The 27,936-nt window shown below is 37.7% G+C and overlaps 1 protein-coding gene across 1 annotated transcript; it reads right to left on the minus strand.

The window, feature by feature from the left end:
• Positions 1–1,863: 1,863 nt before the first annotated feature.
• Positions 1,864–27,554, minus strand: LOC120265411 (RING finger and transmembrane domain-containing protein 2-like). The gene is given in 14 exon segments (XM_039273305.1): positions 1,864–2,224; positions 2,418–2,521; positions 3,665–3,742; positions 3,895–4,059; positions 5,076–5,164; positions 5,849–6,017; positions 6,539–6,615; positions 7,325–7,444; positions 7,559–7,574; positions 21,187–21,268; positions 21,410–21,669; positions 21,671–21,807; positions 26,463–26,567; positions 27,514–27,554. Coding segments are annotated over 14 exon segments (1,518 nt in total). The 5' UTR covers positions 27,524–27,554; the 3' UTR covers positions 1,864–2,118.
• Positions 27,555–27,936: the final 382 nt, after the last annotated feature.

A 27,936-nucleotide genomic window follows, 5' to 3' on the forward strand; every position in this document is an offset into this window, starting at 1 on the left:
TTATATTCATTAATTTAAGTCAATATCAATCTCAAATAATGTACCTTCACTAAATTAAAATAAGGTAAATTAAGTATCAAAAGAAGACTTGATCAATTCCACAACTACAAGTTCACAAATGATTAAATTAATCTCGGCATTTTGTATGAGTAGCATATTAATCATGTGATATTATTTATCATGTTTATCATGTCAAGTTGAAGTAAAAGTACAATCAAGAAGTAGAAGTCCCAGTGAGGCAAGCAAACTTCTTTGATGCCTTTGTCTTGTTGTCATAGTTTTCATGTTTATCAGTGTTTTGAGAGTGCCAAGTGCCCAACTGCTGCTTCTCAGCCAGTTAAAATTCATGCAGAGTCTGTGTAGGTGTCTTTCAGTAGTGCACTCTCTGGTAGGTAGTGTACTTTTAAGTTTTAAGTGCACAAGATATATATATATATATATATATATATAACAATATTCTTGCATTTATTTTGTCTTCATGTGAATCATGTCTACTTTAAGTTTATATTTAATGTATATCAAAAGTTTCTAAAAGGATAAATGAAATAGAAATCTTTTTTAAAAAAAAATTATTAACTGTTGGGTATTTTTAAAAGGACCTGATTACCTTAATCACATATATATGTTTATCAGATTTATGTAAATGATATGCATCAGGGTTTTGTGAGAAACTGTTTGTGTGTATGTTTTGTTTTTTTTTTAAAAAAAAAACTAATAAAGAAGATAAATATTTTTTTTGGTTTCTTTTGATGATTTTCTTTTATGTGTGTTTAGAGATTTTTGTGATTTTTAAAGTTTTAATTATTATTAGTTTTAATTTATAAAAATAAATAAATATCTATTATGAACATAAAACATAAGAATTTCTATCCTTTGGCTCTCTGTTCAATATGATAATTGATATCAAGCAACATGTTACTTATTGTAAAAGTCTTTATTCAACAAAAGGGTAAAATAAATAAATTTATATAGTTCATAAATTTTATCAAAAATAATAAAGATATGAATTTTATACTTAAGATATATCCATATCCTAATATACCCATTTTTAACAAAAACAAGTGGGTCATAATGTCATATAAAAATATTATATAGAACTATATATTAAAAAAAAAATTGACTGACAAAAAATCATGTTATTTTATTAATGGAGAAAAATTGAACCCTTTTATATTTGGGAGGAAGCGAAGCGAAATTGCATAGGTGATAGAGAGGTAATGTTATAAAACTATGAAAATCAAATCATAAAACTATCTAATATTTTATTTTGTGTTGTTGAAAAACATAAAAACAATTTTACAAGAATATAAAATAAACATTATTGTAAATATTCGCCTATCCATTCTTTAAAAATCAAAACAATTTAATATATATATATATATACATTTTTTCAATCCTAACTCCGATAATATTAAGAAAAAGACTCATTTTCAAATCTTTAACATGATGTTGAAGATTCTCGCTTAGTTTCAAATATGACAAATTTTTTAATAAACTCGTGATTTATCTATTTTTATTAAAAAAAAAAAAAAGCAAATTCTTTACACCTAATCATATCAACTCAATTATATGCCCAACAAAATAAAATAAAGTAAGAGGGAAGTCCAAACCTGCCGGACTTTTGTGATGCTCTCCACGGCAAAAGCAGCCCTGAGAACATAAAATTTGATAATAAAATGAACAATATTTAAGCATAAATTTATTTAAAAAGAAAAAAGAAAAAAAAAAGGAAGACAGAATGAAAGAAAAGCGCCAAACATTTACACTGCCAGTTGAAGATATCTTCATTGAGAAACAACACAGTGACAAAACAATTCTATACATTTCTCAATTCAGCAAACAACATGCCGTGAATTCATATAATTTTTGCCCTTCTATGTTATATATACCACCAGCAACCGCTTCTCTTTCTCTCATTGAAAATACAACCTTCATAAGGAGAAAGAAACCCGCCAATGAATACTATGAAATACTAGTGGGGGAATCAAATCCAAGAGATGTGTTGATGAAATAAACTTCAGCTGCATGATAAACATCAGGGGAAATTTTCATCCCATACCACACTGCTTTCCCTATCAGAGTGTCACTGTGTTCGGGTTTGAAAGTGTGATTCAGAAATTAGAACAGCTGGAAAAACAGACTTGTTGAGCCGTCACCAAATGATCGAAGGTCTGCGGGTTTTACCAACGCCCGACATAGTGGACAGGTGCGCTCTCGCTCAAACCTGATTAAGAATGAGAAATGTGATGGGCATTGTTATGTCTGTTTGTCAAACAAATGAAACTATTCTTGCATGTCTCTAAAACAAGAGCCTTAAAAAGAAGTAGGTTTGTATTTTGTATTGTGGGAAATCCTGGTCAAAGTTAAGCAACTGGAAATTAAGTGACTATGAGAAAATTGAGTATGAGATGCACTACCATTCAGAAACACAGTCTTCACAGAATATATGCTTGCAACGAAGAAGAATAGGAACGTGCATTTTCTCTTGGCAGATAGCACACAGATCCCCAGCCGCAATAACCTGCATCAGAGACCATAACAATGAGTGCATGACAGTATCTGATTTAAAAGTTCAAGTCCAAGGAACAACTGTGAAAGCTATTATATTAAAGTATGATAAACATTTATTCTCCATAAAGTTCCTTCTATTTTGAAAGGGACAGGATGAAAACTGTTATGGCAAAATGATAGTTAAAAGTACTAATAGCAGCCTTGAAAAGTTAACTGGTAATAATATTCCTGCAAGTTTGCCTCTGAAAGACGCCATTACACAATTAAAAAGCTAATGTAATGCTGACTGCATTGGCATAAGCTGGAAAACTGAAGTGCATTAGTTCTCTCATCCCAATCTCTCCTCACCCCTAAGAAAATTTACTTAGCTCAGAATGTAGTGTGAACTCTTCTACTATCTGCTTTGCAGCAGCTCTACCAGTGGCAGCTCAATTCCTTAAAGTTCACATCTACGTTTCTTGCAAATCTACTGTTTGTTTCAGGAGCAACATAGTCCATGTTGCATCTTAGATTTAAGCCACATAATCATTCTACAGGTTGTATCACCAGAGAAAATAATCAGATGGCAATACAATCCTATACCTTACAAACCAATGGTGAGGATTGGACTTCAGACGAGCATGGTGCATCGAGTTAATGACATAATAGAGGACCTCACATTCATAAAAGCAAAACATATAAAGTCAAGTCAAACATAGAGCAAGCTACAGAAACAGATACAGTCCAAAGAGGTCACACGGAACATAAAGAACTTTCACGTATGAGTTGGGAATAGTTGTGTTGACAGAGGACTTAATGGTGGATCGGGAAAATGGAGAAATAAGAATTCCACATAAAAGACAAAGTCGTGTGTGTGAACATGCCACAGAATCATAGAAATTAAAGCAATTTCTCATATTAGTTGGGAAAAAATTCCAAGTAAACAGAAAAAAATCCATTTGGGTAAAGAAATTCCGCATATTAGTTGGGAAATTTAGCTAGGAAAAGTTGCCTTGACTGACGCCTTAGCATTGGATGGAAAATATGCAGAAAAAAAAATCCTGGTTAACAAAAAGCATTAGATGGAACATACACAGAAAAAAAACACCTGGTGAACACAGAAAAATTATGCGTGCAAGTGTGATGGAACTTCTAATGCATATACTGCCTTTACCTGCTCTGCGGTTGCATAAGATCCATAATGCACATCTTTACGTGACAATGCCTTCAATGCGGTTATAAATGATTGAACCTGTAACACATGTTCAGAAAAAAAAAAACTTCAGTAAATATATTTACCATGGTTTCATTATGACAATAAACAGTATTCATCATGGTCCTCAATAGTAGGTATTTACATGAAAGGCAACAATAAATTAAATATATCAACAAAAATATTCATACCTTTTCAACAACTGATGTAAGTTTAAAGGTTAGGTACAATCCAGTAGTCAAAGAGGAAAAGAGGCTCCCATACTCTTTGTTGAGGAAGAATCGGTACCAAACAGGCGTTGGTAACAATGCACGATAGAGAAGAAGAAGATATTCCACAAGCGTCAGCATTTGCCCCTGAATATAAATTGGATAAAATTTTTAAATTTTCAAATATCAAAATCTGGTGGGTGAACGCCTGGCGAAGTTCTATCTAACAGGCATGCATTCAAATCAGAGAATCAATAATCATGTGCTGAGAATTACAGTTAAATGTCATAATGTAAAAGATAAACCCATCATGGTGCAACACCCCTTTACATCCTATAAAAAAAAGGACATTTTCATCAAGAAATGCTAACAAATAGTGCATTTCATTCATATTCTCATAGTAGAAGGAATTCACATAAGCATGGTTAGCTGAATATCGATTTATTTAAGAAAATGTTTTTCATAATACACCATGATATTTTCAGTATACTGGAGAGAAATCCATAATTTCTTAGTAATTAGTAATTACATGTAACTTCCTAAAAGCTTTATTGTTAACTACCTCCCCACCATAAGTTTAGAACTCCCAATCCATACTTTAAGTATGGTTTAGCTTTAACTAGAGACATGACAATTCAATATTGCGCCAAGGTGATGATTTAAAGCAGCGAAAATAACTTAAATCTAAGAAGCCAAAGGAAAAGGCTTGATTCCAAGGGAAGAAGTAAAAAGTGGGTACATTCATCTGAGGCAGGAAGCAAAAGGAGTAACTTTGATTTTAAGGGAAAAAGCAAAAGGAGGAATTTTTCATCTAAGTGTAGAAGATTGGCATTGAAGGGCAGGTTGTTAATTTAAATCAAAAAGGCCTTTTTGGAGGGGAAGAACTAATAGTATTGGTCAGCATATCCACAAATATTTCATATTTTTCATCGTAATTCAGGAAGTTACCCACACGTATGGTGAAAATTCCAGGGAGTTATATACAATTATATATATATAATCTAAGGGTTATATGAAATTACAAAGAAATAATGAACTCCTCAACATATACAAAATAAATAAATAAATAAATAAACAAGAAATAAAAATTCAGAGAGTTATACACAAAAAAATGCCCTTAAGGGTGTATATTACATGGCAACAAGGAAAAGAAAACTGCCTACCTGTCTTCGGTAGTTTCGACCCCTGTTATTCTTGTAATACATCAGCAACACACATTTGACAACCATTGCAGCTTGGCGCACCATTGTGTCTGGACAAACAACAAACCAGAAGCTCCTCAAATGCACTAGGTCGGTTGTAAATATAAGATAGAAAAAGAGAATTCTATACCCTCAAAATGGTTACATGATAGCTTCACAAGAGCAATAAAAAAAAATAATGATAACAATAAAATAAAATAATAATGGATTCAAACACATCCATAAGGGTTTGCAGGTGTCAAGGGGATGAAGATGTGGTGGAAACATGGTTTCTATGTCTTTAGATGCATCAGGGTGCATGTAACTGCACTTTTATACAGTAAAATTAAAAATATATATATATATATATATATATATATTGCAACTAAAATATATCGATTATAAATTTATGAGCTATTTAAACCTCATGATGCGAAATATTGACCAAAATTAAAACAGTATTCTAAATTATAAGAGCTAGCCAATGGATATATGTCAATAAAAAAATTAACCAAAAGTACCAAGTGAACAAAGCCAACAAATGTTTCCGTATTAACTGAGAACCCATGAACATAAGTAAGACATGAATGTCTCATGCAAGTCACCAGAGGTATTTATCAAACGCATAAAGCAAGATATAGACGTAACGGATTGGATTACAAGCTTCTTTACAACACCTACTGGTATTAAAATATAGAACAAGAAGGTCCTAAGCATACAAAAAGACAACAATAGTGCATAAAGTTAAGCAATACCATTAACCATAATTAAAAATATGGCATGCCAAAATGGAGGTATCTCTTTTGGAGGGAGCAAGATCAATGGATGTAGAACATCATCATTCCTGTACCACCAGTAGACTGAAAAGACATGAATCATGAAAAGTAGGGTGATCCCAATAAGCACAGAAATTTTTCTTTCCCCCTGCACCAAAAATGATCGATATCACATGAAGGGTCGCTTAACAACTAAGCTCTATACAGCTACCAAATGATACAGATAGAACATACAATGTCCTATAATAGTCCATTATTATGCAAAAGAAAAAGACTTCTACAAACAAGGATGATGTGCTCAACCCCATGTCTTCTTAAACGTTATCAGAAAAGCACAAGAAACCATCCTAATCAACCAGAGGGAAATTTCACCTTAATTCAAACATCGCAACATAATAAGCACAAGGAAAAGAAAAAACAAATAGACTAGAATTCCACCACTTCACATTTCCATCTGAAATTTAATAGTTAGAAAAATGTAAAAACCACTATCCAGCAAACTTTGATAAGAATGTGCCAATTTGAGAAGAAAAGGAAAGCACATGACCAGAAAGGACATGACATATTCCTCGTAGGAATGTGCAGAAGCAGCAGACCAATAGGTTACATGTGGACATATTCTGCATCACATATGTAAATATAAGCTTAATATAGACGGAGATATCAAACCTTCAATGCAGTCTGTTTACGCAATATATCATTTGACTTGAACATCACAGCAGCAATCCAGATTGTACCAAAGAAACCTGCCAGCCCTTACAAAAGACAAAGAATTAATAATTCAATTATAGTAAGAAGAAGAAGAGAAAAAAAACAAAGCAAGGTTAAGCATACATCAACTGACACGTACAACTACAAAAGTTTAGTTGATCACAAGTACATATTTAGGTTATGGAAATGGGAGACACCAATGTGAAAATGAGATGTCAGTTGATGACCATTTTCAATACATTTAGAAAGCATAAGACCTGTCAGGAGATCTCATATATTAATTCAAAATCAACCATAACATAGGGTAAAATCCATGTTAAACTTTGAAGATGATATAATTTGAGATCAGTGTTACTCCTTAGCATTCACCAGGATTCACATCAAAAGACCAACGTGGCCATGCACAATTTGATGACCATTTTCAATACATTAACAAAGCACAGTAATTAGTCTCATCAGACCTTCCTAGTCCAAACAACCAGACACTCAAGACGTGCTTATTCTTCCCAAAAGATATAATCAAATTTATAAAGATGAGTAAAACACTGATCATGACCTCAGAGATACTTCTACCAATGCACAGCACCATAGTCAGGAAGGAAAACAATCAGCAGCCAGAGTAATCACAGACACCACTAGTAACAACCAGCAAACATCCAAAGACACCACTAGTAACTACGAATATGTCATTCTAACTATAATTTCCACAAAGGGATCACATATACATATAAAACAACCACACACCTTGCAAATGCTGCCGAATGAACACCACCAACAAGAGCAACGAGAAGGGCAGTACCTGCTCAACCCACCTCGCTAACTGCTGTATATCATACCTCTGGTATGAAGAATCCCTCCCATTCCCTCCGGCCGCAGGGCTACCCTCCCCATCGGAGCTCTGACCATTATTAGCCCCTGGCACTGACAACGGCATAGTATTAGCTGAAGTATTCAGCGCCTCCCCAACACCTACATCACTCCCACCACTCCCGACCTGCCGCTCCGCCTGCATCACAACCTGCTCCGCACCAAGAACCTCACCAATAGCATCCCTAGCAATCCCTCCCTCCCCCACCCACCGCCATTCCAACCCTAACATTCTCCTGATCTCCAGCACCAATAATCCTTATCGACACCTCTCCACCCTGCAGCATTAGTGCCCTCAGGATCATCCGGCTGGCCAGGAACACCACCACCCCCACCGATCAAGCTCTCGGACTCAGAATGCCCCGATCTCGTCCGAAGAATCCCGGTGTACTCCAACAACGCCGACAGCCGAGCCTGGATGAAATTAGACGCCGAAAACTGCACACCATATCGCCGGGAACCACCAGAACCCGCCGTGCCGGCTGCAAGCCGGTAACCCTCCGAGTTCCCGCCAGAAGACTCCATCCCCTGAAAACGCAGCAAACCAGCACCGATACCGGCGAGATTTGGATCAAATCAAAGCAAATTCGAGTGAGATTGTGTCGAGGACAGAAAAATTGGATTGCAAACCCTAATCCGGACGACGCGGTGAAGACGAAGGCGCGGAGAAGGCAATGGAGGTCGTCGTATATAAAAATGAGTCTCTCTCTCTCTCTCTCTCTCTTGTCTTGAAGAAGGAAGTGAGAAAAGAGAGAGAGAGAGAGAAAAAGGGGGGTAAGGCCGTGAGAGTGGGTGGAGAATGGGGATTATTACTGCATCATGTGATGATGGTTTTCCATTTTTGGCCCTGGATATATATATATATATATATATATACATACATATATATTCTTTATAGTTAATAAAGTTTATATTTTATATTATATATATATATATATATGTATGTATACCATTATTGAGGCTTTGATCATTATGTGGTATTTCAATTTATGGGGTTAAAATATTTATAATATTTATATATATGAACGAATATGGACAAATTAAGTCTCAAATACATATATAAGCATAGAGTTAATATTTAAACCGTGTTCTCACCCTTTATAAGCTGAAATTTAAACCTATTTTTTTAATGAGATACAAATACCTTACATAAAAGGACCCAGTGCTAATAAACAAAAAAAATCTTTAGTGTATATATATATATATATATTAAAAATATACATATACAACCATATTAAAAGTGACACAATCTCAATCTTTGTTGTTTTATGTCTATGCTTTATCTTAAGAATTGAAATAAAAAAATGTATGCAATCTTCTTGGTATTTATGTAAATATTATATATATGTGTGAATATATATATTTTTGAAATATGGACAAACTACTTAAAGGTGTACAAAAACGTAGAGTTACTATCTTACAACACTTGTGATCTCATTCTATATGAGCCCATGTCTTCAACAATGACTCAAAGAGTTGATGGGTTAATACTAATAAACTAAAAAGTTATTGCCAATTTTTAATTTTTTTAAAAAAATATGTAAAATTTATTTATTCTATACATATTCATTCCCGAACTTTTGGTATATATATATATATATACACACATGACAATATGTTTTCTGGAGATATCTCCAAAAAAACGAATTTAGTGACGTCTCCACAACAGCCGTTAGATTACCCATCTAACGAGCTGCTATTTCATTACTAACCTCCGAAGTGGGGTTAGTGATACTAACACCCATTTTTTTAGAGTTGTATTTATAATAAAACAACAACCGTTAGATGATAATCTAATGGTTGTTATGAGACGTCCCGGGTTTTACAAATCTAAAGACATCCCTAAATTACTGGTCCTCTATATATATAGATATAAATATCACTTATATTTTTGTGTTTCTATATGAGATATTGTTAATAAACTTATTTATTTAATAACATAGATAAGTCATTCAAATACACACATTTTTATTATTGCACTTTGACTATATATATATTAGAATAGAGTCACTTAAATACTTTTAATCACTCGATTATTAACGTGGTGACAATTATTGATTTACTATATAAAAATCATATTTTGTTTTATAACTTTATAAAATTAACATGTTTATATTTAGTCATGTAACTATGTACGTAAACAAATTTTATGAATTACCGATTTTTCTTCAATCAAAAGTTAAGAGTAACTTTTTTTAATAAATAAATTATATATATATATATATCAATAATTATTAATTATAAGAAGTGTAAATGAAGATAAAATATCAACACTTGCCTGGATTTTATAAACAGCACTAATTGATACATAAACTAATCATCAAATTTAAAACAAAGAAAACAATGATATATGAAGCTTCCTCCGGATTCAACACTACTTTAAAAAAAAAATCTTATTGTCGGAAAAAAATTAATAATAATGATAATAACATAATTAATAAACCAAAGTTGAACATTTGCATGTGTTAAACCAGAAAATAATATAGATTATATATATATATATATATATATATATATCTTGCTAACCAAGAATAATAAATATATTCAATAAATAGTGAGACAAAAAAATTCAATACATCCACTACATGTTTTGATTTTGCATAGATTTTGAGTACTAAAAAGAGTAGGTCATGATGCATGTTCATCAATAAAAATCTAATGGCAAAGTAGAAGCAAATAAATAAAAGACTTATATAACAAATGCTAATTGAAGTATACATGATATCTTATTCTCAAAATATATTTGGATTTTTAATAGTGGAAATTACCAAAAACACCCTCTAAGTTTGCATTATTGCTAAAAATACCCCGTTAGTTTTGCACTCCCCAAAAAACCATTCTTTTTTATTTCCATGCTTTTCAACCCCCCAAAGCATGTAACGGATGTCAATAGAGTTATTTTAAAATTTTATGGACAAAAATGCCCTTGCATGGGGAGTCGTGACTGCAGCCATTTCGGCGGTATGAGAGGAAGTGGGGGTTTTCCGTAGGGTAACCCCAAGAGAGGAATTTACTGGAGCCTTTTAGTTATTTTTTCTCAACTAGAGTCTTCAGTTAAACCATTTCCGAAGCTGTCTCCGAAGTTGTCTCTACCGGCGCAGCCTCTGTAATTGCAGCTTTTCCCTTTCCACCAGCATCTCGAAGGAGAAGTCCCCCGCGCAAGTAGTTGGCATTTCATCAGTTTGCAAACTAAGGTATTGAGTATGGTTTTATGTTAACTGCTCTACATAAAGAAAGATTTTTTTCGGTTTTTGTTTTTGTGCTCCTATTTTTGTTGGAAGATATTGAAGTCTCATGGGGGATTTCTCTCTGGGGTTTTTGTTAGTCTCATGGGAGATTTCTAGCTAGGGTTTTGTATTGTTTTGCGCTTTCGTCTCAGATACACTATCGGAAATAGTCGATTGTTATGATTTGTGTAATATTTATAATGTATAATTCCCCTTTCATTTGATATGGTTTCGCTTTTAAAAAAATGAGGGTTTACGCTTTAACAAATGAGATGTTACAGCTTTAAATTTTTGTTGTCTCTCGCTTAATAAACTAGTTCTCTGCTTTAACAAATGATATCTCCGCTTTAAGAACCCGAAGGTTACCGCTTAAAAATCTTATATTTCCGCTTAATGTGTTGTTATTGTCAGCAGCTTTTTGACTACGGGCGGTCAACCTAGTTAATGGGCGATGCTATTCGACACCCGTGAGTGGAGACCTTAGTCGAATTAAAAGATAACACGACCCCTCGACACTCGGAGATCATCCGAAGGACACTCGCTTGCAGATTCACTCGAACCCGAAGCTATCTACCAAGAGAGGGCCCTTCTTGATTCTCTATTGCAAAGGTACGATGGCCGCACTAATAAATTCGGGATCGGGAAAGCTCTGAATTTCAGGCCTCAAGATGTGGCCCTCGTTCTTGGTCTGCGTTGTGATGGCGACGCAGTCATGTTTAAGAAGAATAAAATCCGCTCAGTGTTCGAAGGTAGGTATTTATCAAAAACTTATGAGAGACACAGAGACTCCATCAAGAGCGCTCTTGTGCAACTTGTTCGACGCAGGGGAAGAAGAAAAATTTTGTCAAACTCCCGATGGTGTACCTCACGTGGTACGATCCCTCTTCCCAAATACATCATGCTCGGTTCCGAACCGGATCGTTGATTATGTCGATGATCTACCCGCCATGGGGGCGATACGTATGGGCGCAGGAGACGCACTAGCGGGTCGATGGAGGACATTCCACGAGCAGCACTCGAGCTGCAAGATAGATGCGTCGGAAGAAGCACCAACACGAGATATATTAAGGGGTGCTCGGTCACGCTTAACGTATGGTTTTACTGAATGACCGAAACGGGAAAAGAAAAGTCCGATTCGCAAGATCCCAAGGATGCCGTGCTACGGTGAAAGTAGTTACCTGAAAGCAAGCTGTACGGTAGAAACCAACTTGTCATCGTCGAAAGGAAAAGAGGTAATAAATCATGGACAATGTTTAATATAAGTCTTTAATGTTTAAACATTTTTTATTTACATGATTTAAAAATTATTAATAAAGGTTTAAAACATTTTGTTCTCCGCTTTAAATAAATTCGATAATGTTTAATATAAAAAAACTATGTTTAACTTTTAGTTGTTATAGTTTAAACCGAATGATTTCACTGAAATTGTTTGGTTTACATATGTTAGTTTCTCGAGCTAGTTCCGTGAGTGCTCAAGAAGAAATATATGTTAGGGGCCAACCGACGGATGGATGTTATCGCTCCCGAACCACTTGCTCAAAGGCGGGGATGAGAGGCGGCCTCTATCGTGCGCGCTCAACCCCGTCTCGTGACTTTCCGACCCCACCACGCGCACGCATTCCTCGACGCCGAGAAGCCCTCCCCACCACGCCGATCGCAACAACCCCTACCACGACAACGACAGTTCCCCCAATTGTGGCAGCTCCCCCGACCATGGAAGCCCCTCCGACCGTGGCATCCCCACCGGCGACATTAGGCGAAGATCTCACTACAACTCTTATGCAGGCGTGCTAGATATTGATGACCGAAGTTTCCTCGACTTGTCACTCGTGTTGAGGCTCGGAAGGGACGTTCACAATCGATCGCGCCGTCCCCTCCAAACAAACTCGAGCACCCGAGACGAACGAGGCGCCGAAATTTGACGACGACGACATCATCGGGTGGCCATTCCAAGACGGCCACATTCGAAGAGACTTACGAAAAAGAGGAGAACAATCATCGCTCTCGTCTCCACCGTACCGACGATGAAACAATAGCAAAACCATCGGCGGCCGATCGTCGCATCGAGTCTCGTCACCGTTGATGACATGGCCATGACGATGGAGGACATCGTAGATGATGTGGTCGTTGCCGCGGATGAGAAGATCGTTAACTCTCTTGTTAACGAAATCCCCGACCCGGTGGAACCTGCTGTCGAGATTGCGGCATCAAAGATGGACACAATTCCTGAAGAACAAGAACAAGCTAAGGGTTTGTCTCCCGATGATGTTGTTGTCATGGCCACGACTGAGAAGATAGTTGAATCTGTTGCCGTGGCCGTGGCCGACTGTACCGCATCGAAGCAGGACAAAATCCTACAACGACAAGAACCATGTAAAGATGTGTCTGCGGTTGATGCTGTCGCCGTCGTCCCCGCATCGAAGGAAGATGCGGCTGGTGCTGAACACCTTCAAGACTCAACGAAAGTGCCCCATGAAGACCCCGACCGAGCAACGCGAGAGATGATCAAGGCCAATCAACAATGGGACAAGACGGCTCGGCAAGTCTTCGTTCCGAAGAAGAAAAAATGGGTTGGTCAATCTCGTCTTAACAAATACGAGCAGGAGTTGATGAGGATCTTCCTTAATTGCCGTATGGACAGGTAAGTTTAAAGTTTTCATGATAGGGTTTAAATTTTGTTTATAGTGTTTAACTTTCTATTGATAGTGTTTAAATGTTTATATGTTATCGTTTAAGTTTTCTACTTAACGTTTAATTATTTATAATATCATTTGAACATTGATAATATCATTTAAATATTTAGAATATGGTCTAATTATATCTGTTATCGCTTTAATCTCAAAGACTCGTCATGTGGAAGAATGACGTTGTCGCGACCACACTGTACAATTTATACACTCGCTGAGGGGAAGGAGATGGTCACAGATGATGTGATGGGACGCTTTTGTATGCATAATACAAAAAGTCGCGAGCAAAGTGCCATATCCCTACAAGAAGCACGCCTCCATCACAACACCGTCTGGCGCTTGTTTATGTCAAAGCGTGACGACGCATACGAGACAACTATGGCTATGATCGGAGATCGTCGTCAGGCAGCTTGCATGAAGTTCAAATTGTCATCCTCCCGATAATAATGAATGGTCACTTCCATGTCGTCGTCCTTGACAATGACAAACAAGAATACAGGCATTATTCTTCATGCGCGGGGTACGAAAAAGACGCGTCGGACATGGTAAGTTCTTTAATTATGTCCGATTGATAGTGTTTGTTATTTAATTCGGTATTTTAATCTCAACTTGCATATCTCGACAGCGGAATCTATTCGACACGGCTGTCGATATGGAGTTCGGCGAGTCGGCGAGTCGGCGATCGCAGTACCCACCTCGCATGCGACATGGAAACCCCACGCAAAAAAACAAGGAAGCGTCGATTAGCGCCGCTTATGTCATCGCGCTTTTATCGAGCAATTACTTTGGGGTGAGAAGCTACGGCTCACCGCAGACGGATGCCTTCACTCGAGATTAAAGTATGTTACCCACATACTTAAGGAGGGGAGGGCAGCCGGCGTCCATGAGAAAGGGGGGTCGTCCGAAGCGGGTTAAATTTTGTTTTCGCAGAACATGACTTGTATATGTCAACATCAATTTTGTTTTCGAATGTAAACCAGGAAAAATTCAATTCATTGTTTTCATTTTTCGTTGAACATGACTTGTACATGTCAATGTAAATTTTGTTTGTTTTCAATTGTAAAGCAGGTTAAATTACATTCAGTTTCATTTTATTGTTTAATCTACAGTGTGATTGTTTACATTTCAGTTTAATTATTTAACTTTACCATATATCGTTTAAATATCAGTTTGAAACATTTAAAATTATAGGTTCTCTGTTTAACATAACACTGTCTCTGTTTAAATAACTGATAACACTGTGAAGGATAAGAGTTTAAATATATGAAAAATTGGCAGTCAATTCAAATTGTTTCTCTTTAGAAGTTAGCTTATTTACAATGCCTAGTCGGCGACAGTTTCATTACAAGATCTACGATTGTGACTGGATCCATGGCGTGTGATTGTTTACATTTCATTTTAATTATTTAACTTTACCATATATCGTTTAAATATCAGTTTGAAACATTTAAAATTACAGGTTCTCTGCTTTAACATAACACTGCTCTGCTTTTAAATAACCCGATAACACTGTGAAGAATAAGAGTTTAAATATATGAAAAAAATTGGCAAATCAATTCAAATTGTTTCTCTTTAGAAGTCAGCTTATTTACAATGCCTAGTCGGCGACAGTTTCATTACAAGATCTACGATTGTGACCGGATCCATGGCAACGGCTGCAATGTAACTCGTGGACATCAAACTCTTGCGACTCGATCCTTTTTCGTCTAGGACGCCCAGGTTGCCTTCTCGTCACAGGCGGTCGCAAACGAAGCTCACGATTTCCGTCTGAAGGCCTGTCATCGTCGGGTATGGGGAATATAGCTTCCTTATACGCCGGTTTGTAATTGTCGACGGTGAAGTAGCCGCTAATAAATCGATGAACGTTGGTGTATGTCTGCATTATTGCAGCGCAAGCGTGTTTGCAAGGGATACCATAAACTTGTTACCTTCGACATGAACAAGTTCTGATGGCAAGATCTACAGAGTTGCTGCACTGGTCGATCAACAAAGATTTCGGCTATCCTCAACAATTATCTCTACCTTCGAATGTATATCTGGGCATAAGTAGGTCTCCCATTTGTTCGCTTGCTCACGCCGGTTACATAACATGCGCATCAACTTGAACCTGCAAATAACGTTAAACAAAGATAGTGATGGTTAAATAATTCGTAAACATGTTTAAACATTATTGTAAAAAGTTAAACGATAAGATCAATATCTAATGTTGGAGAAGTCTAATTAAACAAAGATGGAAACATTTTAAAGGGTAACACTAAATGTTAAGTGTAAATCAAAATTCGCAGACCTTATGGAGTCGACCATTTTCGTCACCGGTAAATGACGAGATTCTTTGATACAAGCATTGAATGACTCCGCGACATTTGAATACATCTCACCCCAACGATCACCTCTGAACAGATAATTCGACCAATGTGCCATATCCGATTTATTAATCAACCATTGATGAGCTTCGGGTGATGTGGCCTGCAGTTCATTCACGGTATCATCAAAATCTTTAGCCATGGATGCCCACACAATGCGGAAGCATATCGACCAGCACTCCTCCCTCAATGCCTTCCCAAGTCTGATATTGGCTTTCATAAAATTGGCCTCCAAATATCGAAGACAGTATGAATGTGGCGAAGAAGGGAAGACTCTCGCAATTACGTTTACAAAGCCCTTCGACTTGTCTGACACGAAGGTAATTATCTCATGATAATCTCCTTCCTCGTATAAAGCATCGCCTAACTTAGATATGAACCAAGTCCAATTGGCATCGGTTTCGTTGTCGACTATACCGAAGGCGACGTGGAAAAAACCATTGTTTCCATCTTTCCCTGTGGCACCCAGTAGTGTACCCCGATATTTTCCAAGGAGGTGGGTACCATCGAGAAAATGACGGCACTGCAAGCCCTCTTGAATCCCACAATACACGCTACCGAAAGAAAAGAATGCACGTTTAAAACGATCACCGTCTCTTTCCACGATCGCAACGTTGTCGGGATTTGTCTCAGCCACCTTATCCACATACCAAAAGCAAAGCGATCGTAGCTGGAGATGTCATCGCTGCCGAGGACCACCCAGGCATGCTCTTTTCCCAACCAAGCCTGCTTGTATGGTATGTGGACACCATGTTCCAGCAACATGTCCTTCTGAATGTCGATGGCCTTGTACAAGGGTCGGTCCTTGAGCTTCTGAATCACTCGTGCACTTACCCATTTTTTGGACGCTTTCGGATGTGACGCCGAACCTATGCCACCACCGCAAGTGTGTGACGGGTTGATTATCTTGATTCTGAAAGTATTTTTATTATACTCTTTTGAAACATAAAGGCGCCAACGACAACCATCGGCAGCGCATTCCACAGTCACCCGATGTTTTTCGTTCTTTATAAATTTGAAGTCAAAATTCCGTTTGATTGCATGATTTCGAAGTACATCCCTGAAATGTTCAACACCGTCAAAACGTTGTCCAATATCCAACGACAGCACTTCAGAATGATCTGACGAGGAAGGAAGACATCCCACACCGTCAGGGTCACCATGGGATTGAACGGGAGCACTCGCAGAATCTGAATTCCTGCCAACACTTCAGTCAAATGAAAAGATCAATATATTAAGCGGAGAATATAATATTTAAAGGATAATGCTAATATTTAAATGTTAAATTAAATACTTAAACCGTTACCAATTAACGTAAATGAATAGTATAATATGTTAAGCAGTAACTGACATATTTAAACAATAATGAACCCATACAACTGGATCAAATAAAAGAGAAGGAACTTACAATGAGTAAAACTCATTTTCATTAGGATTCCATGAATGGCACATTGTCTGCTCCTCGACAACAAGATCAACTACACCGCATTTGAAGATGGAGTGCACGTGACACATTCGACTGGAAGTCAACATCGCTTTTCTATTGACAAACCGCTTTTATATCCATCCGGTGTGATAAACTTCACCCTCGACAAGGGAAACTTCGAGACCCCATCGCTCACATATCTCAGCTAACACCAACTCCCAAGAAGTCTGAGCCGTGAACATTAGCACTCTTCCCTCCCACGTTGAATCTAGCAATACCGCAAAAATTCTCCATAATATACCGGCCGAAAACCAAATCGTACAAACCAAATGAAATGAAGAACAAAAAGAAGACGAAGAAGAAGAAAAAGAAGATGTAAACAACAAACATCAGTCAGATAGGCAAACAAAAAAGTGCACAGTTGTATGCATAGAGGATAGACTAGACGTGATGTGATGTGATTGGGCAGTATTTTTTCCTCCATCTCAAGGGCAAAAAGTGAAATATATGTCAATGTCGCGAGGAAGACATATTGTCATCGCTCGAATGAAAGTTCTCACCTCAACATGAGTCTCTGTTTAAACGTCAAGCTTTTTATGTTTAAACAGATACATATAGTGTTTAAAATAACGGTTAACTTTTTAACTAAAGTCTATATCATGTAAATAATATGTAAACCGTTTAAACATCTTTATGTATGTGATTAAACACCATTGTCATTGTTTAAAGAGTAAATCGATTATTGTTTAACTATTTGTATTGTTTACAATGTCGTTCTTTGTTTCTCAAATTGTTATGTCTCTGTTTAAATTTGAAAAGTTATCACAAGGTGATGCTCAAATAGGTTTGTTTGTTTAAAATATTTAAACGTTTAAGTATCAGTTTCTCCCTTTAACTTGATTTTTCTCTGTTTAAATTTCATTTTCTTATTCAATATCAACTTACTTAAAATACAAATCTCTGATAACATTCTTATTCAATATTAACTTTATTTTGCCCTGTTTAAATTTCATTTTCTCAGTTTAACATTTTCTTATGAAGTATCAACGTAATTACAATGAAATGTACTTAAAATACAAATCTCTGATAAAAATACATTTAATACAATACAATACAACATTCATTTTATTATTAAATATCAGCGTAATTACAAATGACCTTTACTTAAAGTATAAATCTCTGATAAAAATAGAATGTAAGACAATACTAAAATTCTCTGTTTAAGCTTCAAACTCTCCGTTTAACACACGACGTAACCATCACGGACAGTCATTGCTTTATAGATCAAGTACACCTTTAAATAGGGTGTCCACAACACTCGCTCCAGTCAGACCACATTTTTTTATAGATCAAGTTCTTTTTAAAGGATATGTGATGAACCTTCTTCTGGTAATCATCCGCAATCAACTTGTAAGTGAAACTTTCTTTTCTTGACCCAAGGCGAAACGCACTTCCGTCATTGCTTACCCGTAGAGTAGAGCAAGAAGGCGAGCATTTCGACTTGGGCAAGAAAAAGAAAGTGAAAACAATCATGACACATCCTGTAAAAAGTCTATGATCTTAAAAATGTGGTTTGAATGGAGCGAATGTCGTGAACACCAAATATTCGACTCGACAGGATGACCATCACACAAGAAGAAGAGGAAGAGGAAGAGGAAGAGGAGAGGTTGCGCCAGTAGAGTATGTTCAACGAAATGGTTCTTCCTTCCAATTCATACTGCGAAATCCAACAGCCTGCTGCCGCTTTGGCTTCCGATTTTTATGTGCGACGGCAGTGGAAACGCTTGGGTAACCGAAGCGCATTAATTACACTGAGACCCTGCCACCATCGCGTTGTATATTTTTAAGCGGATAAAAAAATACGCTTTTAAACGATAAAAGAACAAATTTAAACATAGAAACCAATATTTAAACCATAACATATATATTTAAATCTAAAGTTCAATATTTAAACAACACTAAGAAGTATATACACAATGCCTACTCGCAGACAGATTCATTACGACGATCCGCGATTGTGACCGAAGCGTGGTAATGGCTACAACACAACTTGCGGACCCGGAAGGGATGGCAATGTCTAAAACGCAACTCACCGTCCCCTGGACGCTACGACTCGATCCTCTTGTATCTAGCAACAAAGACAAAAACTCTCCATAATTTAATCGGAAGAGCTAAAAATTGAGTACACCAAAATGAGAAGAAGAAAAAAAGAAGAACAAGAATAAGAACAAGAACAAGAAGAACAAGATATGAGCACCCTAAACTTTGTTTGAGAAAAAAAGCAAGCGGGAGGCATTGGAAAAACTATGCATAAAGTTCGGACATGATATGATTGACGCTCATTTTTTTTCCCTCCTTTTGCAAGGGCAAAAAAAGGAATTTCATATCATGGACCCACTTCAACTTACCGGCGGGGGGTTAAAGGGAATGTAAAAGATAACAGAGGGTTGTCCGGGGTGTGCAAAAGTTGGAGGGGGTTTTTGGGAAGTTTTGAAAATGACGAGGGGTGACAAGTAATTTTCCCTATTTAATATAATGACTAATTAGAGAATTTATTGTACAATTTATCAAAAAAATAAATAAATAAATAAATAAATAAATAACAAGCTCACAATAATAATATTGTTTTTATTGAGAGGTTGGGAAAAAACAGAATACCTTCACTATGCATGGTAAATTATCATTAAAAAAATTGCAGTTATTCATTTTATTAACTTTTAATAGTTAATAACAAACACAGTTATTTATTTAAAGTAAATATTAAAAAAATTTGGTAGAATAACTCAAATTCCATACATCATAAGACAACTTCAGTTAAACCAACAAGGAACACAGATGACCAAACACAGTAAATAATGGCACAAAACCAAACAGAATAACAAATTAATAAAGTGATGAACCAACAAGCATCCATGATAAACCTAAAAGGAAAAACAGTTTGAATCAGAAGATCATTAGAACATATATATGTCCTCTCACATTTTATTGACAAACCAAAATTCAAGTACATATTGCAGCATAGGTATATATATATATATATATATATAGTTCTATGTATTTATATGATCATTCAGTTCATGTATTATTCTGATTCAGTTCTGGGAAATAGTCTTTGCCGAGATTGCATTACCGGGTTGACGATTCAGGCGACATCCTCAAGTACATATTTCACAGAATTGATGGAATTATAAGTATTTACATGACTCAGTTGATGTAGTTTTTTTCTGATTCAGTTCTGGGAAATAGTCTCAGGCAAGAATGCACGGCCAGGTTGACGATCTGAGAGACGTTCATGGCTACGAAGAAGCTGCATGAATGTTAGGACAAGGAGATCAGATACTAGAACTATTTCAGGAGCTGTCAAAATGCATGAGATCAAGATCATATGGACTTATTAATAAATTATATGAATATTTAAGTTGTGTAATATAAACAAATGATGGTTTCAGACAAATAACACTAGTTTTCACACGGATGAAACTCATCTGAAAGCAGGTAGCCGAATATAGACTTAATATATTGTGTGCTTATTGCTTAATGAAGGCTTGTGTATCATACAACCAATTATAATCAGCGAAGGTGCTCATCTGGTTCCTGAACTATACCTATTTTGGTCCATAAACCCAAAAACAGTTACATTTGGGTCCTTGAACAAAAAAGTGCATAAATGGTCCCTTATCTATGAGAAAAATGATCAATTTTTGTCCCTATTCAAAAAGACTTTTTACACAACAGGAAAAAATGAACATTTATATAGGGACCAAAATGAATCTTCAAGTATACTTTAGGGACTAAAAGTACATTTGCATCTTTATTATCATTGTTAATTAAAATGATACATGGGAATATATATATATGTAATTGATGTTCAGTTGGTTAAGTTAAATTGGCACATCAACAAATCAAGTTGTACTTACGCACTTTATACATGACAGCAAAAGAATAAAAAATATACAACATGGAAGAACAATGAGGCTGGACTGCTATAGCAATTCAGAACAAGTTGCTAACAAGAATCTCAATTAAGAGAACAAACCTTTGCATTTACACCATCAGGTATAATCCTGTTCTCACTCTTCCACTTCAAATAGTCAGCACGGTTAAATTTGGTAAAACCCCTGAAAACGAATGGTATAAGTCAATCAGCCTTTGCAGCATATGGCATACCAAAGTAAAGAATATATGAATAGCAAAAGAATTAATACGAGTTCAGCTACCGATAATTAGTTGAAAGATTAGTTGCAGTAAAATACACATACCACTTTCGGCTGACAATGATTTTTTGACGACCAGGGAACTTGAATTTGGCACGGCGCAGAGCTTCCTGTGCATGATGGCCATTGCTATCCTTGCAACGAACAGACAGAAGAACCTGGCCAATGCTCACCCTTGCACAAGTTCCCAGAGGCTTTCCAAATGCACCTCTCATTCCAGTTTGCAGCCTATCAGCTCCAGCACATGAAAGCATTTTGTTGATGCGCAGAACATGGAAAGGATGCACCCTCACTCTCAGATGGAAACGCATCCTTTCCAGCATACTTAGCCATGTACTTGTTGCATGCGATCCGAGCAGCCTCAAGAGCCTCACTTGAGATATTCTCCTTTTCACAACTGACCAGATGAACACATAATGGGAACTCATCAACTCCTTTCTTCTGTTTGTAGAGTAATGAAAAGAAAGTATGAGTAAGAGAAGGCAAGGCACTCAGTTTTAGGTTCTCAACATGAGATTCCAAAAAGGATCTACTTTGCATTCACCCCATTCAACATACATATATAGAGATGGCCAACAAATGCAAGCCAACTCACAACCCACGTGATAACTTAAACAGTACAAGCACCTACATAATAGAACATGATAATAATCTAAGATAGTTGACTCAACATAACAGAGAAAAGACTAAACCCTGTTAACGTGTAAGCCATGCATGCACAGCTAGTGTAGCTACATAAGGTTTAGCTTCTGGACATTTCAACACCCTTCCTTGTTCAGAAGCTACCCACTCCGAGCATGCTTCGGAAGTACTCATGCTTTGTTGCTCCCAACGCCTTGGTGAGTATATCAGCCACCTGCTCATTGGTGCTGCAATGAATCAAACTAATTATTCCATCTGAGACAAGGCTGCGAATGAAGTGAAAACGAACATCAATGTGTTTGGTTCTTCCGTGCTGCGTTGGGTTCTTCGCAATTGAGATGGTTGACAGGTTATCGCAGTGAATGACAATAGTGCTGCTTTGTATTACTCTCATGTCCGCTAGTAGTCGTCGGAGCCAGATGGCTTGACACGCTGCAGAGGTGGCGGCGATGTATTCGGCCTCAGTGCTCGACAAGGCCGTTATCTCCTGCTTCTTTGAAGCCCAAGCTATTGCCCCGGATCCTAAGTTGAATACCCAACTTGTGGTACTCCTCCGATCATCGACGGAACCGCCCCAGTCGCTGTCAACGTAGCCGGTTAGCTTGAACTCGGGAACATGCTCATACTTCAAACCCAGTTTTACTGTACCGGAGACATAGTGCATAATACGTTTTATTGTACCAAAGTGATGCATGGATGGTTGCTGCATATATCTAGAGACTAACCCAACAGCAAACATCAAGTCTGGTCGGGTGTGTGTGAGATGGAGTAGCCCCCCGATCATCTGTCGATACTTTTTCTCATTTGCAAGGCCTGAACTATCATTCTTTTGTAACTTTTCATTTGTATTCAGAGGTGTAGTCATGTGCTTGCAATTGCTCATGCCGAACTTCTTAAGTAAATCTTCTGCGTACTTTCTTTGGCTCACAAAGATGGTTCCATTCTTCTGTGTTACTTCCAAACCAAGAAAGTATTGGAGTAAACCCAGATCTGTCATATCGAAGGTGTTCATCATGCTTTCCCTGAACTTGTTCACCATTGCCATTGAAGACCCCATGAAGATGATATCATCCACGTACAAACAAAGAAGCAAAATGTCAGAGTTTTTGCTCACTTGCATGTAAACAGTGGGCTCATTCTTGCTTCTCTGGAAACCCATCTTAGTAAAATGAAGATCAACCTTACTGTACCACGCCCTCGGGGATTGACGCAATCCATAGAGTGCTTTATGAAGTTTGTACACTGATTTTTCATCTCCTTCTCGAACGTAGCCTTCGGGTTGTACCACATACACCTCCTCATGAAGATCCCCATTCAAGAATGCCGACTTTACGTCTAACTGGAATATTGGCCACTTGCGTTGAGCTCCCACTGCTAAGAATAATCTAACTGTTTCCATGCGAGTGACCGGTGAGAAAACTTCATCAAAGTCGACTCCCGGCACTTGTAAGTAACCCTTCGCTACTAGGCGAGCCTTTCTCTTGTGCAAGGAACCATCAGAATGATACTTAGATTTATAAATCCATTTCAATCCCACAACTTGTTTACCCTCTGGTAACCTTGTTAGGGACCATGTGTTGTTCTTTTGGATTGAGGCAATTTCCTCATCCATTGCATCCTTCCAAGCCTTGGACTATGAGGCTTCTTTGAAGGAAGTTGGGTCAGTAACAGAGAGTGCAAAATCACAAGACTCATACAAGTCCTCTAATGTTCTGTATCAAACACCATGCCCATCATTTGAATTTCTAGAACCTGGTGAGTCATCATCAGGTGAGGGAGACTCTGTGGATTCAACTCTGGGTTGCTGTGTATCAAGATCATCACTATCAAACTCATGTGCATCTTCATCAGTAGCTAACGGTGTTGCATCAAGCTTTTGTTCAGGATTCCAACACTTTTCCTCATGGAAAGTCACATCCTTGCTTACTATAATCTTCCCAGTCAACGGATTCAAGAGACGATAGGCTTTTGACTCACCACTGTAGCCAATAAACATCAACTTCTCGGCTTTTGAATCCAGCTTCCCGCGCTGCTGAGGGTGAATATATGCAAACGCGAGGCATCCGAACACTCTTAGGTGATCGACAGCAGGAGTGAACCCAGTTAAGGCTTCATATGGAGTGCCATCTGCCACAGCTGAAGTAGAGGAACAGTTTAACAAGTAAACAGCAGTGGAGACAGCTTCTCCCCACAAATCAGTAGGAGCGTTCCTCTCCATCAGCATACAGCGCGCCATCTCCACGACCGTCCGGTTCTTCCGTTCGACAACGCCATTTTGCTGCGGAGTGTGAGGAGCTGTCAGTTGACGCTTGATGCCGTTCTCTTCACAAAATAGCTGGAACTCACCGGAGGTGAATTCCCCCCCTCTATCGGTCCTCAAAACCTTGATGGACCGCTCGAGCTGCTTCTCCACCATTATCTTGAATGTTTTGAAGCGCTCAAAGGCCTGTGACTTAGCCTGCAGGAAGTATACCCATGCATATCTTGTACAATCATCGATGAGGAGCATAAAATACATATTACCTCCTCGGGTTGGTGTTTGCATCGGGCCGCAAAGATCGGCATGTATAAGCTCCAGTGGCTGCATGGCCTGTCTTGCACCTTCAACTGGGAATGAAGCTCTTGTCTTCTTCCCTTGCGCACAGCTTTCACATGGACTTGTTGAGATATTAGGAGGCAATCCTTGGACAAGCTGTCCTTTTGATAGTTGTTGAAGTCTATTAAAGTGCACGTGCCCGTACCTCATGTGCCAAAGTACAGAAGCATCTTCTTTGCAAGCAACATGAGCTGACCCTACTTCATTAATTGAGAGAGGAAACAACTTGTGATGTGTCATTTGAACCCGAGCAAGGAGAGAGTTTGACTCCTTGTCTCTGATAATGCATTCTTTACCAATGAACATCACAGTACATCCAGAATTTAATAGTTGTCCTATGCTCAATAGGTTGTGGGCTAATTGAGGGACAAACTGGACATTACCAAGCTCCCTTAGCTTCCCTGTCTTTGATTTAAATATCACAGAGCCAATCCCGGCCACCTTAAGAACATTATTGTCACCCATCTTCACCGTTTGTTGTATAGATTCGTCAAGAGTTTTGAAGATACTCTTCATACCAGTCATATGGTTTGAGCATCTGCTGTCAAGCAACCAAACATCCTCATATTCATTGCTTGACACTCCACTGGCCATGAAAAGGTGTGTAATCTCTTCTTCTTCTTCAGCAACATTCGCAGCTTTATCCTTGTACCAGCACTGAGCTTTATAGTGACCGAATTTCTTGCAGTTGTGACACTGCACTAACGCTCTGTTAGGTTTGTTATTACCTTGAAAGGCTTTAGTCTCTGAGCTTCACCCTCTTCCTCTACCACGTGAGCGACCTCTGAAGCTACCTCGGCCTCTCCCTCTTCCTGCATTCGAAGAGCTCTCACCTGAAGCAGAATCTGGCTTAACATAAAAAGCCTTCTCCTCCATGTGATCTTGTTCAAGATCCAATCTACCTTCATGACCTCTGAGAGACCCACTAAGTTCTTCAATGGTGAGAGAACTCAGGTCCTTTGATTCAATGATGGAGGACACCACATGACTGAACTTTGGAGTTAAACTCCGGAGGATCTTGCCAACAACTGTTGGATCACCGAGCTCCTCTCCCAGGGCTCGAATATGGTACACTACAGTTAGCACTCTGCTAATGTAGTCTTGTACCTTTTCTCCATTCTTCATGCGTGTATTCTCGAAGTCTTGTCGATGAGAGTGAAGCTGGGCAGCAGCTCTCTTGGTGCAGCCTTGATACTCACCCTTTAAGATGTCCCAAGCCTTCTTTGCATTCCTTGTTTGTGAGATTCGGATGAGAACTTTTGCATCAAGTGCTTGCTGTATTAGACATAAAGCCTTTGCATTTCTTTTGATGTTCTCTGTTCTCTTGTGCTCATCTTCTTCTTCTTCATTATATCCCTTCTCAACCATGCCCCATAGATCACGAGAGAGGAGAATGGTCTCCATCTTCAAGCTCCATAGGTTGTAACTCTCTCCATCAAAAGGAGGCACATTGGTCTGAGAAGAGCCAGCACCGCTGCCATTTGCAGCCATTTTCCTTCAAGACTGGACTGAAACAAAGTCTCTGATACCAATGTTTGTAGAGTAATGAAAAGAAAGTATGAGTAAGAGAAGGCAAGGCACTCAGTTTTAGGTTCTCAACATGAGATTCCAAAAAGGATCTACTTTGCATTCACCCCATTCAACATACATATATAGAGATGGCCAACAAATGCAAGCCAACTCACAACCCACGTGATAACTTAAACAGTACAAGCACCTACATAATAGAACATGATAATAATCTAAGATAGTTGACTCAACATAACAGAGAAAAGACTAAACCCTGTTAACGTGTAAGCCATGCATGCACAGCTAGTGTAGCTGCATAAGGTTTAGCTTCTGGACATTTCAACATCTTCTTCATCCCAACATCATAGATCCTAATCTTCGGATCTGGAACACCACGGCAATATCGAGATTTTGGGTACGGCTTGTTCTTGATTTGGCGATAACATCTAGCAGGTCCTGAACATTAAGTATCCAAATTTATTAAGCGAAATAACATGGTCTCTCTGAAGACTAAATCCCAGATAAATATTAAATCCCACATTTTAGCAACAAGAGTTTAATAATTCTAAGAGAAAAGTTCCGCAAGCAACATTCTCCACGTAGTTGTCTGTAACTAAATTGACATAATTTATTCATCTCTGTGATCCAAGCCTCAAATGATACATAGTGACAATAAGCCAATCAGATCATTCAAAGAAATGACATGAACTCATGAGTCTGAAGGAATTAAACAGAAAATAGGACTTCCTTAAGTAGAATTGATTCAGAATTTCACAGTGAAATCTTGCAAACTTAAGACAAGAAATCTCCAAGTTAGAACAAAAACCAGGAATCTGGCAAGATAACTTTCTAATAGAATAGCAAACCAAAGACTTCGAATTTGGCAAGATAACTACTAAATTCTTAAAATTTTAAATTCATATATGCATGCAAACAAACATACAAGCATGCATGTAAGCATCCATTTATCCATCTATCCATCTATCCTTCCATCTGCCATAAACCATACATAAAAAACCTAATTTTTATACTTCAGGATTTCAATTTTCAAGGCTACTCACTAACAAAACAATCACAGCAAGCTAGAAACGTCAAATAAATCCATCACCTCTTGTTATCATGTATACATATTCAAATTCCAATCAGACGTATAATTCACCATCTAAAACCCCATTTCTACTTACACTTACCATCAAATCCAATCAAAACAATCAAAAATTCAGAATTCACAGCAAATTAAACCCTAGAAACTAATCCACACATCCAATAACCAACACATAAGAATCCAAACACCAAAAAAACACCAACAACCTCCACACAAACGAGATGCAACACACTAGAAAATGGAATCAATCAATCAAGTAGAATGAACTGCAAGCGAACGAAGGATCGAGACGCTTACTTCTCCCCATTGCATCGCCGATGAACCAAATCGAAGCCCGGGAGCTGATGTTCTAGTGTTCGAAGTGTGGAGAAGCTTGCCTCTATTTATAGAGCAATGAATGAGGCCGAAGCTCTAATATGGGCCGGAACTTTGACTCTTTACTCGGGCTTTCAACGGCCCAAAAGGTCAGCCCATATGTATTCAGTGTGCATTTTTCATTTGCCTCCCTTAAAAATAACAAAATTGTCACAGCCTTACTTCTCCAAAATTACTATTTAATATTATATATATGGGAGAAAGGTAGAGATTGAGAGACATAAACACAAACCGATATAACAATCGTAGATAAATAGTAATGAAACCATGTACATGCAGGTAGAATAAATAGTTGGGGTGTCAATAGAGTGCTAATAGAAATAAAAAATCAAGTTGATGGTTGTG

This window comes from Dioscorea cayenensis, chromosome 7, assembly GCF_009730915.1.
Source record: "Dioscorea cayenensis subsp. rotundata cultivar TDr96_F1 chromosome 7, TDr96_F1_v2_PseudoChromosome.rev07_lg8_w22 25.fasta, whole genome shotgun sequence".
In the NCBI taxonomy this organism is placed as follows: domain Eukaryota; kingdom Viridiplantae; phylum Streptophyta; class Magnoliopsida; order Dioscoreales; family Dioscoreaceae; genus Dioscorea; species Dioscorea cayenensis.